This window comes from Colossoma macropomum, unplaced genomic scaffold, assembly GCF_904425465.1.
Source record: "Colossoma macropomum unplaced genomic scaffold, Colossoma_macropomum, whole genome shotgun sequence".
Taxonomy (NCBI): domain Eukaryota; kingdom Metazoa; phylum Chordata; class Actinopteri; order Characiformes; family Serrasalmidae; genus Colossoma; species Colossoma macropomum.
The window spans coordinates 9,544,197-9,558,999 of record NW_023494806.1 but is presented as its reverse complement, the minus strand read 5'-3'; the positions used below and the strand labels follow the sequence as shown (position 1 = coordinate 9,558,999).

At 39.4% G+C, this 14,803-nt stretch overlaps 2 protein-coding genes across 3 annotated transcripts in view; one reads left to right on the top strand and one right to left on the bottom strand.

Moving 5' to 3' along the window:
• Nucleotides 1–12,619, bottom strand: part of pnpla7b (patatin-like phospholipase domain containing 7b) — a 39,503-nt gene extending 26,884 nt beyond the window's left edge. Inside the window, 15 exon segments of the mRNA XM_036598438.1 lie at nucleotides 1,492–1,568; nucleotides 1,666–1,755; nucleotides 3,190–3,334; nucleotides 3,829–3,909; nucleotides 4,700–4,816; nucleotides 4,818–4,829; nucleotides 4,942–5,022; nucleotides 5,519–5,678; nucleotides 6,979–7,119; nucleotides 7,213–7,301; nucleotides 8,104–8,180; nucleotides 8,285–8,369; nucleotides 8,471–8,545; nucleotides 10,306–10,349; nucleotides 12,504–12,619. Coding sequence (XP_036454331.1) covers nucleotides 1,492–1,568; nucleotides 1,666–1,755; nucleotides 3,190–3,334; nucleotides 3,829–3,909; nucleotides 4,700–4,816; nucleotides 4,818–4,829; nucleotides 4,942–5,022; nucleotides 5,519–5,678; nucleotides 6,979–7,119; nucleotides 7,213–7,301; nucleotides 8,104–8,180; nucleotides 8,285–8,369; nucleotides 8,471–8,545; nucleotides 10,306–10,347 — 1,272 coding nt within the window. The 5' untranslated portion in view covers nucleotides 10,348–10,349; nucleotides 12,504–12,619.
• A 27-nt stretch (nucleotides 12,620–12,646) lies between these two features.
• On the top strand, nucleotides 12,647–14,767 carry mrpl41 (mitochondrial ribosomal protein L41). Of its 2 annotated transcripts, none has more exons than XM_036598443.1 (2): nucleotides 12,647–12,734; nucleotides 14,022–14,767. In XM_036598443.1, exon 2 carries the CDS (start codon nucleotides 14,031–14,033, stop codon nucleotides 14,436–14,438), a length of 408 nt encoding a protein of 135 aa, XP_036454336.1. In that variant the 5' UTR covers nucleotides 12,647–12,734; nucleotides 14,022–14,030; the 3' UTR covers nucleotides 14,439–14,767. The 2 variants fall into 2 exon arrangements, with proteins under 2 accessions (XP_036454336.1, XP_036454337.1); XM_036598444.1 differs by having other exon boundaries at nucleotides 12,693–12,734; nucleotides 14,031–14,767.
• The last annotated feature ends 36 nt before the right edge of the window (nucleotides 14,768–14,803 follow it).

Here is a 14,803-nt window from a genome sequence, read left to right as displayed (position 1 = left end):
ACATTGTCACTGTTGTAAGAAATGGGAAAGAAAATGTTCTTAATTTTTAATGGATGTTAATCAGTGGGGGAACACTTAGGGCCTTCTGGGTCTTTAAAGAAGGCCTAATGATTTCTGAAAACTGAAATATGTCAACGATTTTTAGTTACATTTAATTCAAACAAAATCATGATTGAATTTAAACTCTGCAAGCATTACAATACCACTCTTGTTTCGTTCTGGATTATTCTTGAAATGCCCAGTGGAAAACTGGCCAATCAGGAATTGTTTCTTCTCTGTGGTATCTAGGTAGATATAGCAAAGCAAGCACTCCTATTGGTTAGGTTAAAGAGAAGAGTTAAAGAGAAGGCCTAACCTGTTAAATCAGGGGTCGGCAACACGCAGCTCTGTTACTGCCCTGTTGCGGCTCCACAGCAGAATTAGATTTTTAGGTAAAAATAAAATAATCCTCCTTTGCAGTAAAATAAAGCTCTACTGATCGTTCAACACAGTTTTATCAATAAATGGTTTTAACTGCTGGAGTTAACGTAGAACGAAAAGGCAAAGAGAAAGATTAAAGACGAACATCGATAATTTGGAGATGAATGGACTTTCTGCGTTTATAATCACTCCAGCTGGTTTCCTGATACGTTTAATCTGCAACGAGAAACTGTCAAACACTATGAAGTCGCAAAGCTGAAGTCGGCTTCTCATTCGAATTTCCCCATAACAACTTAAATGGTGCAGCAGTTACATTCTGGCATCTCACAGACAATTTAAGGTGGAACGGGAAAATTCAAATAAGAATCTGACTTGAGCCTCATAAAAAGACGAATGTTAAGAGACATTTTACCAGAAACTATTGCGGAAAAGTTTCCTGCTGGAGATGCAAGAAAAGCAGCTACAGCTGACCTCAAGCAGAGCAAAGTGAGTCTGTGTTTTCGTTCATATCATATTTGTAGTCTACACTAGTAGATCAGCACATACCGAGTCATATTTACAGCCAAGATGGTACAATGAACATATGTTGTGGCTCCCAAGGTTTGATTTTTATTGAAAGGACAAAATGGCTCTTCTTAACCTTTGGGTTGTCGAACCCCTGTGTTAGATCAACCATCAGCATGATGACAAAGAGACAGAGGGATCAACCAATCAAAGTTTGATTAACAATAGGCGGGGCCAATTTTCACCCTAGACCTTCTGAAATTCTTAGATACGTCACTGACTGTGAACATGAGTGGCAGCCTGACAGTGGGACACTACTAAAAGAGTCACTGTGAAAGGTAAAATATATGCTAATACGTCTGTCAAAAGCTTCAGGTAAACGTCTGTGTTTAATCTAGAACTGATTTTATTCCAAGTAATATGGGATCATTTCTATTGGTCCATTCATCATGTTCACATGTTAAGCATAGCTGGCATTTTCAAACAACAAGAAAACTCAAAACATTTTAACATGACAGCGACCGAATGCTCAAACAATTCCTATTATGGGAGGAAAAGTAAAAGTACCTTATGAACAGCTGGATTTGAAGGAACCTCATTTTTGTTCACTTGTTCAAAGGCAGTATTAAGGTCACCTGACCCTGCTGTAAGAAGGACAAACATCAACATGACTATGCTGGATGTATGTGTTTACTGTATAGGTGTGTTCTGAAACTGATAACGAGCCTGTGGTCTCACTACCTGAAACCGAGCTGTCTGTTGGAGTGGACATAGAGCGAGACTTCCTGAAGGAGGCCGAGGGGCTGTGTGTTGGACTGGACTTTCCACTGTCTAAACAAGCAATCAAATTACACCACACTTAACTGAGGCCTGGAAAATGCATCATTATTTTCAATTATGCCACGTGTTTCAGAAGTTGCTGTACATTACCATTCAGAAGTTTGGAAGAACTCATTTCAATAACACTATTATTTAAATTTCAATAACTAATTTCATTGAAGATACACTCCTACGCAAAAGTTTGGCCAGCTCTGGTCAAATTACATGCTCTGTTGATTTTCTAGGTGAAAATAAGTTAACACATCCTCTACACAGAACACACTTCTGCACGTTTTAAAAATACAACTACTGTTTATTTGCAGAATTTAACATATTGGGGAAAAAAAATAAAACATGCAAAAGTTTCCATACTTTATATTTGGGTTTTATATTTTTCCAAAATGTTAAACTCAGCCAATAATAAAAATTTGTGCACTAAAATTTGCTGAAAAATGCCATATTTAGAATTTTAGAGAATGTGTTAACTTATTTTCTCTCCAGTCCTCGTGGGCCAAAACACTGCAGACTTCAGCAACCGCCTCATTAAACACTCCTGATTCAGCTCACCAGCTAATTAGCAATGCCTTCATGAACCGAACTCAGAGTGTTAGATGAGTGTAACCGCTAATATACACAGTACTTTGGCCCAGAAGGTCACCAGTTTGACATGCCTGACTTAGACAATCAACAGTAATTTGACCAGAGATGCCATAATTCTAATAAGGTGTCGGCCTTGCTGACACACTTCCACAGAACGAAAATACCAACAGAAGCAGTATAAATCACACTGAATTATGATGTAAGGTAAAAAATCAAACCCAGCGAATAAACCATGAGGAACTATGGGCACTGAGAGCAATCATTAATGTTAATGTTTATGTTTTCAAATGTAATTTTTTTTTTATCTGTAAAATTCAGACTTGGCATGGAAAGGCTGTCATATTTTGTTGACCCCCCTCTGCCATAAATGGAAAATGTCCTTCATATACTGAATATGAAACTGTAAAATCTCTTTGTTTTTAAAAAATGAAAATATTAATATGTATCAATAATTACAAATTCATTGTTTTTTCAAAACTGATTATTATTAAAGCCCTAAATTATACACCTGTCTAGAATGATGAACAGAGCTGTAGATGAGTCCAACATCAAGAATAAAATATTACTGAAATTAACTGGCCTCATATTTCAAAAGTGATGATCAAACCATCAGTCAGATAACTCACAAATAGATCACTACAGTATCATTTATTAATGTCTGATTGTTATCCAAAAATTATGCAGATTAAATAAACATCCAAAACTGCCAGTTTATATTTAAATCTATGCTGCATAATTTATCATTAAATAAAATATTTATTAATTGGATTAGAGATTCCTAAGTTTTGGACAGTAGTGTACACAGCCTGTGTAACCCTATTGTCTTAGGCTGCTATAGTGACAGACCTGCATCACCGTGTCTCTCCACATTGCTGTGAGTAGGTTTATCAGCAATGTGTTCCTCCGTCTGAGAGTGTCTGCGGTGACCTCGGCCTGGACCGCCCTCCCCCAGCACACTGGCCACTGTGTCCAGAGGAACAGCTTGATTCTCCTGAAACACACAGCACACAGAGCCTCTCTTTAAACACTCAACAGGTTGTTCAAACAGTCAACAGGTTGTTCAGTCAAGATTGTCCAGCAACCCACTTAGAAGTATTCTTACTGTTGTTTTGCTACACCATTTAAATGTTATACAATGATCTAAACTAATTATACAGTTTAAATGATAGAATTATATAAATAATTATGTATTAAAACACAACTCAAAAGATGTTAAACATGTTTTTGCTGTGTGAACAGCCTTATTTTGGAGAAAGGAAAAAAACATTTCATTCAAATCACAAAAATTTCTACCTACAAAAACAAATGTGGTATGAATGGGATGTTTAGAATCTGCATTTTCAAAAGAAATTTTCTGCTAATATAACATAATATAATATAAATATGTTTTTGTTATAGCCAGCGATAACTGTGACTTCTAAGGGTTACAGGCTTTCCAGTCATTGCCGTTTTATGTGCATGTCGAGTGTGATCTGTGGATCTGACCGGGTTGAAGAGCTCAGTGGTCAGTCCCAGGTAGTTGTGCAAGGCGAGAAAGGTCACTCTCTGCAGTCGGACCATGATGATCTGGACAGACATACATTCAGCGTCAGTATCAGACAGTTTAAAGTCTAGCCAATGGCACAATTAACAAATTAAAATTCAATACATTGAAATGACCCATCTACTCAAGATGTGTTTACCATCAATAATAACATTAACAATAGAAGAAGAAGTACTTTTCATACATTAAAATGTGGCTAAAACAGTGGAAGAAGTGTTTGACAAAATAGAACAGAAAACAACAGCATTAATAAATGATTAAATTTAAATTGAATGTTTCATTAATAATTGGGACACACAACTGGAATAAGCAAAGATCAGAATCTGCAGATATTTGCTCATAACATGAAATCAGCCAATTTATTAATTTTACTTCGGTGGATCTGTGTTGTAATTTTATGATGTAAAGTACTTGAGGCAGGTAAGTGAATAATTATGCATGAGTCATTGTGCTATATAGCCAGTTGTCTTTTACTTTCAATATAGACCTTTATGTGATCCAGTACTATTATTTGAATAGGCAACTTGTTTACAGAAAAAAAAATGCCAGTTAGGCCCATTAAAGAGCTAATTATGTTGTTTATATTGCAAGTTTGGCTAATTGAAACTACTGGAAATGTGCTACTGTGTTTCATGTGTTAATTTACCCCATACAATGTGAGCTTCAGATAAGAAAAAAGGCCAATATAAATTGGCCAAAACACATCCACCAGAATTGCCATAAAAACATGATTGGTGCATCCCTACTCAATAATCATATTTTAAATAAAAAAGAAAATATTAAGGGGTATAAAAGACGAGAGAGAGACAGCACCTGAATGACGCGAACCAGAGTTTCAGGATATTTCTCAAACACTGACTGGAAGGCCGTGGCTGGTAGGCGGAGCACCGTGGTTGGAGCGGCAGCTCTGGCTGATACAGTCTTATAGGGGAGCCGGATATCCCTGCACACAACAAAGACAAAGAGGACAGACATGACCTAAGGCTCAGTCTATATACATGAAGACACATGGATTCAAGGCCTGCATCATGTGGAGGAGTTCTGATAAATCTCACCGTGATGATATCCAGGATACTGAGTAAACTGTGAACGCTGTCTCCAGGCAAAACATGCTTGACCACCAGCTCTGTGCCATCCTGAAAACAGAAGAGCACAACATACTCACTGGCCAGCTTTATTTCAAAGCCCTACCTGGTAGATCCACCTTGTTGATGTACAGTTAGAGACTATAGCTAAACTGTAGTCATCCTAGAATAGCCTGTCATCAATGGTCAGTTTCTGACCACAGGACCATTTGGGTGGATATTTTTGGGTGGTGGACCACTCTCAACCTAGCAGTGACCCTGCTGTGCCTGACAGACCCAAACAAGTGCCACACACGCTACCATGTTAGTGTGACTGCTGACGTTGAAAATCAGTGGTCAAAAGCAGTCCTGTGCCCAAAAACTGAAAAGGGGCAGAGAGTGGCTGACAAATTATGCATCAACGGGCCAGCAAAATGTCTACAAATGGACCTATAAGGTAGGGGGAGCTCATACAGTGGCCAGTAGGTGGCAGGTATTCAGGTACACTAAAGGGTAATAAAGGTAGAGAACTGAAGAGGACTGTGGGTAACTCTTTAGTGGTTCTTACGCTCTCATGAATGCAGAGATCCAGACGGCCATCCTGCACCACAAAGATGCTGTCATCAATGTCTCCGGGCCGAAAGAGCCCCTCCCCTTGCTGCATCTCCACAAACACCATGTGACGACAGAGCTCCAGAAACAGAGGCTTCTCAAAGTGACCCAGCACCCTGACCACAAGAGAACACAACACATCTTTTACTTTTACAACTCACTTTCGGCACTGCCCATCAAAGTCTGCCTTAATTTTATAATTTTTCCAACCGATTTTCACTCTAATTTTCCCCTTATTATATACAGTGGGTGTATTTTAATCTGGACAAAACAGAGATTATTGATTATATAAAATTGGGTTTAACAGCTCCCCCTGCTGAAGAAACTGCAAGCTGCAAAAGAAGCACGAGTCAGTGAGTTCCAAATCCACAACCATGCCTTGTTCGTTCATTCATTCATTTATTCTCTTAAACCACTTAACCCAGATAGGGTCGTGGTAGCAGTTGGGAGAGCAGAGAATCCCAGACGACCCTGTCCCCCACAAATTCCTCCTGGCCGCTCCCTCCAGCGGGTCCTAGTAGATCAGCGGGTCCCAGTAGGTCAAGCCTGGTAAACCCCGACCAGGAGGATGTCAGGGGACATCCTGATCAGATCATGCCTTACATACTATTTAAACCCCCCCACCCCACACACACACACACACACACACACACACACACACACACACACACGATACATTACAACATTATACATACATACATACAATATTACAGCAGAGGAGCTCTGTTATTCAGCTATAGATATGTGTGGGAAGTACTCATCTGACCTATCGGGACCCTTAAACTCAGATTATTCCTCAGTCAGTATGTTGCACTCTGGGTAACGCACAACAAAGACAATGAGGAATTTACTCTACAGTAGCTTAACGTCTTATGGTTGCCCCCTAAAAATCTCTTACTTTACCAGTAAAATGGAGTTCAACGTTACATGAACACATTATTACATGTTATATAGCAAGCAGTCTTCTCTAGTTCTCTCAATCCTCTTTCTCAACACTGTGAGTGTCACCATCACCTTACACAATCATCGTTTATCTCATCACGTCACCTTATTTCCCCGGCCTACTGTGAAACGCAGATTTTAAACAATGACTTTACAGCTTTCTTTTCCAAACTACTGTTAAAACACATTCAAGCTCTTCTGGCAGTTTAGGGCTGATGAATGCTGACATTACAACGAGGGGCTACAATAGCATCAGTCCCAAAGTAGCACTTTTGTCAGTTGTTGCTGTTTTTGCGAAGAAAGATGGCAAAATCTAAACAGCTTTGTATCTGATATTTTGAGTGAATTCAAGCTGACATATGAAACATGCTTATCTGTGTAAAAAAATATTTTTGAAAAGATAGACGTCTTCACATTCTTGACAGGTAGTGCAAGATTTCAATGCGTGGGTTGCGAAAGCCTGCTGGAACACACCTGACGTTCTTCAGCATGTACAGGACTTCTAAAGGCAGGTGAGAGTTCTGCACATCAAACTCGGTCAGATCAGCCTCCAGAACTGAAGGAGGCGGCTCTTTGGGCTGGAGGGTGGGCGGCTCTCGACGAATACGCAGGATCCTTATTGGATAAAACAGAGAAGGCAAAAGAGGCATTAGCAATTCAGCTGGTGAGTTTTTAGAGTGGGGTCCGTACGGTGGGTATCTTACATACTTGCGTGCTATTGAGAGGACTTTGGGTCTCTTTCGGGTTCGCTTTTGAGACACTGGACCTGAATTGGCCGGTGACGATAAAGTCTGCACCTGAATTATTAAAGCAAATATGCAAAACATTTATTATTTATCTATTAGAAACACACAAAAAATAAATTTTATATACTAATTAATTCTAAAATTTTGGATCCTATCTTTGTAAGATTTATAAATATGTATTTTAATTTAGTTGTTACAATATGTAATCATGCCTTACCAACAACATGATACTATCATGAATAGAAACAACTTCAAAGAAAGATCATACCTTTAAGTTCTTTGTGTTACCTTTACTAACACAGCTGAGAGGTAATAGCTGACATTTTTAACATTTTAATCCTGTACTTCACACGGAAACTAAAACTAGCACGACATCTTTGGAATTGCATATTCAGCAACTCACGTTAAACTTTCAGTAACACGCATGACCCAGGCCTGTCTTTTAAACATAATTTTGGAAATGCCATCATGTGGTGCAGGGCATGTGGCACTGGCACTACATTTTCTGCAATAAATACTAATTATAATTGCAATAAAAAACCTACTTGTCATAGTTGTTTCCCGACTGTTACAGAAAAATCACAAAAACAATTTCAGGTCATTTTATTCTTTTTTAAACCCATTTTTCCCCAAATAAAAATGAAGACAAATTAAGGTTTTAAGTGATCTCCAACTTATTTTTGTATAAAATTGATGGTCCTTTCAAGATCTCATGTTACGTGGTTAAACATGATAACATATCAAGACACCTAAAAATACATATTAATGATGGTACAGCCCACTGGTATGAAATGTAACTACGATTTTAGACTCATATACTACCAGAAAAGTTTTTTTTTTTCGAAAGTCATACCTTTCTCATTATTTTTCTGCCATAAAACAACACTTTATCCCTTTTCCTGAAGCGATACTGGGGGGCTTGTTGTTCTCCTGGGAAAATGCACCCAAATAACAGTGGGTCAAAATTCAAAGTGTGCAAAATATTTATCATTATTCTAACGAACAAGATAAAAAAAAAAAGATAGTGTACCTACTTGGTTTGTACCTTCTGTACAAAAAGAATATAATAACACTGATAAGCAAGACTGCAACTGTTACTCCGATCAGCACACCCGTCCACTGAAAGAGCGAACAAGACATTAGTCTCATATGGACACAACAGGACATTACAGAATAGGCCTACAAGAGCAAGGGACAAATACAGGAACATGTATGTGTACCATGGTGGTGTGCAGCTGGTCCTCCATGAAGTGCTGCACTCGCGCAGTGAACTCACTTCCATACGGCAGCACCGTCTACAGATCAACACAATCACTGTTATCTACTCGCACAGGCTGAGGAAAGCTTAATCAGCCTCACCCACAAAGCCAAACATCTCTTTACAGTGGTGGTGATAGAAATCAGGGGTCGCAAAGTCTACAGCACACATTTTTTTGGCCATTTAGGTATTTAAACATTTCAGACATCTGCTTCCTATCATCACCACTGTGAACAATTCTGACTCGAGAAATTCCTCCTGAACACCAGATTTACAGCCCCAGTTCCAAAAAGGTTTGAACAGTATGTGAAATGCTAATAAAAACAGAAGTGATTAGTAAATTCTGTTTGACCCGTGTTCAATTGAAAATGGTACAAAAGTATTACATAAGTATTTAATGTTGTATCTTGTGGACTTTGTTCTTTTTTGTAAATATATGCTAATTCCAAATATGATGCCTGCAATATGTTCCAAAAACACTGGGAAAGGAGCAGGTTTAACACTGTGTTACATCACCTTTCCATTTAACAAAACTTAATAATCATTAAGGGACTGAAAACACAAACTGATCCAGTTTTGAAAGTGAACATTTTTACAATTCTTCAATCACACAGCTATTCAGCTGTGCAACCACACAGGGCCTTTGTTGTTGTATTTTCAGCTTAATAAGGCACACATTTTCAATGGGAGACAGTTCTGGACTGCAGCCAGGCCAGTCTAGCACCTGCACTCTCTGATAACGCAGCCATGCTGCTGTAACATACGTAAAATGTGCCTTGGTGTTGTCATGTCGAAATAAGCATGGACTTCCCTGAAAAAGACGGCGTCTAAAAGGCAACATCTCACCCAAAAATGCCTTTACAGATGTGCAAGTTACCCAATAATACCCTCCAATACCATGACAGACCCTGTTTTTTACATTTACGCTAACAACAATCGGGGTGGTCCTTTTCCTTCTTTGTTCCAAAGAACTCAATGTCCATTATTTCCATAAACAATCTGAATGGTTGTCTTGTCAGACCACAGCCCATTTCAATTGTGCTCGAACCCAGAGAAGTCGGCAGTGTTTTTGGATGCTGTTGACACAAGAATCCACTGTGCACAGTATTCTTGCATTTGTGGATGCTACAACAAACAGTATTTACTGACAACAGGTTTGTGGTTTTCAGCCTTTCCCTTTACGCACTCCAGATTTCCTTCACGCACTCCAGATTCACTGAATCTTTTGATAATATTTTGCACTGTAGAGGGTGAAATATCTAAAATCCTTGCAATTCCAGGCTGAAGAATGTTATTTTTAAAAACTTTGGATTTTTTTGCTGATGCATTTTAGGAAAAGTGGCGAACCTCAACTCATCCTTTCTCATGAAGGACTCAGCCTTTCTTGCATGCTCCTTTTACACCCAAACATAAGTGCATCACTTATTTAAGATGTTTTCTGAAGATTTCATAATCCCAACTTTTAGAATGTGTCACAGTCTTCAATTTCAGAATGAGTGTATATTTACAAAAAGCAATGAAGTTGATAAGTTAAAACTTTGTACTGTTTTTGTTCAAATACAGGACAAAGATTTAGATTATAAATCACTGCTTTCCGTTTTTATTGCATTTTACCTTGTGTCCCAACTTTTTGGAACTGGGCTTGTAATATTTAACCCCTCTGAATGGCTCTGAACACATTTTAATGATTTAATTATGCAGATATTTTGAAACATATGTGGATTTCCCCTTTAATCCACGTCTAAAAATCTGCATTGAATAAAAAATAAAACAAAAAACAAACAAACAGATTCTTACCGGGTATATACTGCAGCTATCCTCATCTTCTCTGACATCCATTTCTTGCACAGAAAACAAGGTTAATCTCAGCGTGTACATAAGTTCACATACTTCACATATTTGATTAATAGGCTTAGCTCCATTTTGGTGCGATTGTGACCAATTCATGAAACTGCAGGTCACAAAATCGGTTACAAAGTAGAAAGAAAGAAGGTGGAGGAAACACAATATGATCAGGGAACAAACACAATAATCAGCTTCATATTTGACAATGCGGACCAGGGGCATCACTACAGATTTGTGGGTAGGGGGGCTAAGCCTTTACTGAAGGGGGTCTGAATGCATACTCCCCAAAAGGTCTGTTCACAATGAACTTTTAGAGTAGCAATAGGTGGAAATTTATTTATTTTTTTTTAATGGCTATTTGGTCAAGCCAACATACAGTAGATTTTTCTCTTCATAGTCTGTATTTAGCAGAGTTAGTACAACTGCAATACTGTATCTGTCCACTTACAACAGGCACAGATCAAGTAAAGGTACTGAAGTCAAGCAATACTGTCTTCTCTCTCTTTGATAAGCTGCAGCTCCTAAATATGTTATTCAAATACACAGTTTGTGCAATTTGATAGAGATTGATTTCTTTCTGTAGTTGCAAGTTTGGCATGTTGATATGTTTAAAAGTGTAGGTGACACGCAAAAATGTACACCAATCAGGCATAACATTATGACCACCTCCTTGTTTCTACGCTCATTGTCCAGTTTATCAGCTCCACTTACTATATAGGTGCACTTTGTAGTTCTACAGTTACAGACTGTAGTCCATCTGTTTCTCTGCATACTTTGTTAGCCCCCTTTTACCCTGTTCTTCAGTGCTCAGAACACCCATGGACCCTCACAGAGCAGGTACTATTTGGGTGGTGGATCATTCTGAGCACTACAGTAACACTGACGTGGTGGTGGTGTGTTAGTGTGTGTTGTGCTGGTACGAGTGGATCAGACACAGCAGTGCTGCTGGAGTTTTTAACCACCTCAATGTCACTGCTGGACTGAGAATAGTCCACCAACCAAAAATATCCAGCCAACAGCGTCCTGTGGGCAGCGTCCTGTGACCACTGATGAAGGACTGGAGGATGACCAACACAAACTGTGCAGCAGCAGATGAGCTATCGTCTCTGACTTTTGATCTACAAGGTGGACTGACAAGGTAGGAGTGTCTATAGAGTGGACAGTGAGTGGACACAGTATTTAAAAACTCCAGCAGCACTGCTGTGTCTGATCCACTCAGACCAGCACAACACACACCAACACACCACCACCACGTCAGTGTTACAGCAGTGCTGAGAATGATCCACCACCCAAATAGTACCTGCTCTGAGAGGGTCCATGGGGGTCCTGACCACTGAAGAACAGGGTAAAAGGGGGCTAACAAAGTATGCAGAGAAACAGATGGACTACAGTCTGTAATTGTAGAACTACAAAGTGCACCTATATAGTAAGTGGAGCTGATCAAATGGACAATGAGCATAGAAACAAGGAGGTGGTCATAATGTCATGCCTGATCGGTGCATACTGTATACATCTATATTATATGTTATATACACACACATACATATATATAGTCTGGCCTAAAGTGGCCTAGCTGCGCCCCTGATGTGTAGCAGCACAGAGTCAAATAAACATCCTTCAAACTCTCCTGTGTCACCAAACAGAGCAGCCCACTCTACAAATAACTGAAACCAAAAATAAGCCACTGGCGGCGAAGAATCAATAGCCTGGATCATTTGTTAAACTTAAAGTGGCTGACAGATCTGACAGAGCTTTGCACCTGCAGCTGAAAAGCAGAGCAAAAGTCCACTGTAACCGGACCCCCCACCCTAATGCAATCTCATACTCGCACTCTTTCAAGGGGAACTCAAAGACTCAGGCACAAAAACTCCAAAACACACTGCTACAGCACAAACCTAAAGTCCCTTTGGAAACCAATGTGTGCATATAATGTCCGGGAGAGCGGAGTCTGGCTTTAAACTGAGCTTTCCTCGCAGCAGCCTCAGAGCTGCTGTTTACACACAAACCACGTCGGTCAGCCAGCGAGAAATCAGATATAGAGCGGCAGAACAAGTGGGGGAAAATCAAGAACCAAAGCCAGATATGATATTAGAGAAATCATGCGCACAAGTGCGTGTGATAATACCCAAGCAATGCGCTGAATTACTTACTGAATTGTTCCCTGAGCCCCTCCTTTCGCTCCTTTTGTCCACAGCAAACTTGTCTTGTTCAATCACCACATTCACTCAGATTCCCTCTCAGGGCTCTTAGAAACCCTCCATCAGCATCCGACACTCTGATTGGTCCGCGCGAAGCGCCTCGACCTATCAGGGGCGACTTCTTTTAAACGCCCATTCCGCGATTGTACAGCCTGCCTCTTTTCGGTGTGCACGCTGTTCAAGGTGAGAGTGCGCTAAATCAACATTTTCACACTTTCTTTCAGTATTAGACTCGTTTTAGTTGTGTAACGTTCGTTAAGATCACATAAATGCGTTACATCTTATTAGTTTTGTTTTTTTTAGTACTCGTTTAGCTAAAACGCTAGTTTAACGTAGCCAGTTAACGTTAGATGCAGTGAAAGCAGTTAGCTTAGCTTAGCTAGCTTATGTTTTTAAAGCTAACCGACACCTATAATGATGCTTTTATTCAAAATATTGGGTTTAGTAAGAGCTTTAGAGTGAGAGGTTTAAACTGCGAATCTCAATGTGGGGTCCATGTTGATATTGTAGCTACAACCACTGACAGCCCTCATCTTAAAGGGGAATTCCACCGATTTTTCAAAATTTCTCCATAATTCAGTGGCAAAACAAAGCCATTCAGAGTGATTTGAGGTGTAATAATTCATTTGTAGAGAAACTTGCCAACACAGATTTTCTTTACTGTGGTGGTGGTAGGAACTAGAGGTCCCAATGTCTAGCTATATAACCATTAAGTTATATGACCATTTTATTTACTATTCAAAACCACCGGTTAACTTACACGTGTCTTCTGTGTTTATGTATCGCTGCTGTCCGAACAAAACCTCATACCTCCATTTTTGTGATTTTTCAGTTTTTGACAATCTGAAAATGCCTGTTGCCTTTTACATTGTGTGTAAATTTCATGATAAACGGACCAAAAGAAATGGCCCAAAATGACGTGAAAAGATGCCTGGTTCCAATGACTTGCATTAAAAGTCAAGTATGTTATGTCTTTCTCCTGTAAAGTTACTGGATCCGACAGCAACAATATGTAATGTAATAAAAAAAAATGGTCAATTAAAAAAAAAGGTTTTCTTTAGGCACTATTTAGCCTTAGAACATCCTTCATGTATCCCTCAACTATGAATGGATTAAAATAAATTTATTAAAATATGTTCTACTACTGTAAAACAATGTCTCAGACATCAGGCAGTATACTCATAACCATTCCATGTAATGTTATTGTCAGGGAGCGTTTAGAGGTGGACATCTAGTTTCTACCACTCAAAAGAAACCTAAGCAGCATTCTCTGATGGGACCATGGCTAAGAGGACAGGGAGCTTTACTGTAGGGAGTCCATTTTTTGAAAAACTGATTCTGTCAATAAAACAGTCGGTCATCCAGTAGTAGTAATATATTGTTCAGACGTTAACAGAAAATGTTACTTTTTTTTTATACGTTCCATCCTCTTAATTATTTTATACTTATCTACCACTTTGTCCATTCTGACCTGAGCAGATGGGGCTGCTATCAGCACTGACCCGTGGTCTGGTCCGGGGAGCAGACCGCACAGCTGAGATGACGAGCAAGCGCGGCCCTCGGACATTTTACAAAAGCAGAGGAGCTAGGCCAGCTGGAATAATAACATCCAGTAGGAAATTCATCCCTGTGCGGGAAATGATTCCCGAGTTTGTAGTGCCAAGCCTAGAAGGATTCAACCTGAAACCCTATGTGTCCTACAAGACCCCAGCAGGAACAGAACAGCCTCTGACAGCAGAGGGACTGTTCGCTCAGGTGGTGGCCCCACAGATTGAGAGGGACATTGAAGCAGGCACATTTGACAAGGAACAGCTGGAAAAATACGGGTTAGAGAAAACACAGGATGGAAAGTTGTTCAAACTGTATCCCAAGAACTTTGTTCGTTAAATGTACATTCTTGTTATGGTGATTATTTGTGGACTGCAGCTTGAAGTTCTCTACAGACATCTTCTGTAGATGCACCTGTTGGTCAGATAGTGTTGACACACTGAGACTGATCCATTACAAACTGAAATGTTCAAAACTTCAATGCATTTACAGTCTTGTAATACAACTCATGTTGGATGTTGTTACTTTCAGTCCTGAAATGAAGCCCTGAAGCACATCCTAGAAGGTGGCTATAAAACTGAGCTTGTTGAATAGCTTTGTTTCTAGTATATCTCATGGAGAACTGAAAGGAGTTTTGCATAAGAAATAAACAATGCATATATAACTTATTTATTGCTATTTCTGTTTTATATGTATGCGTGTCT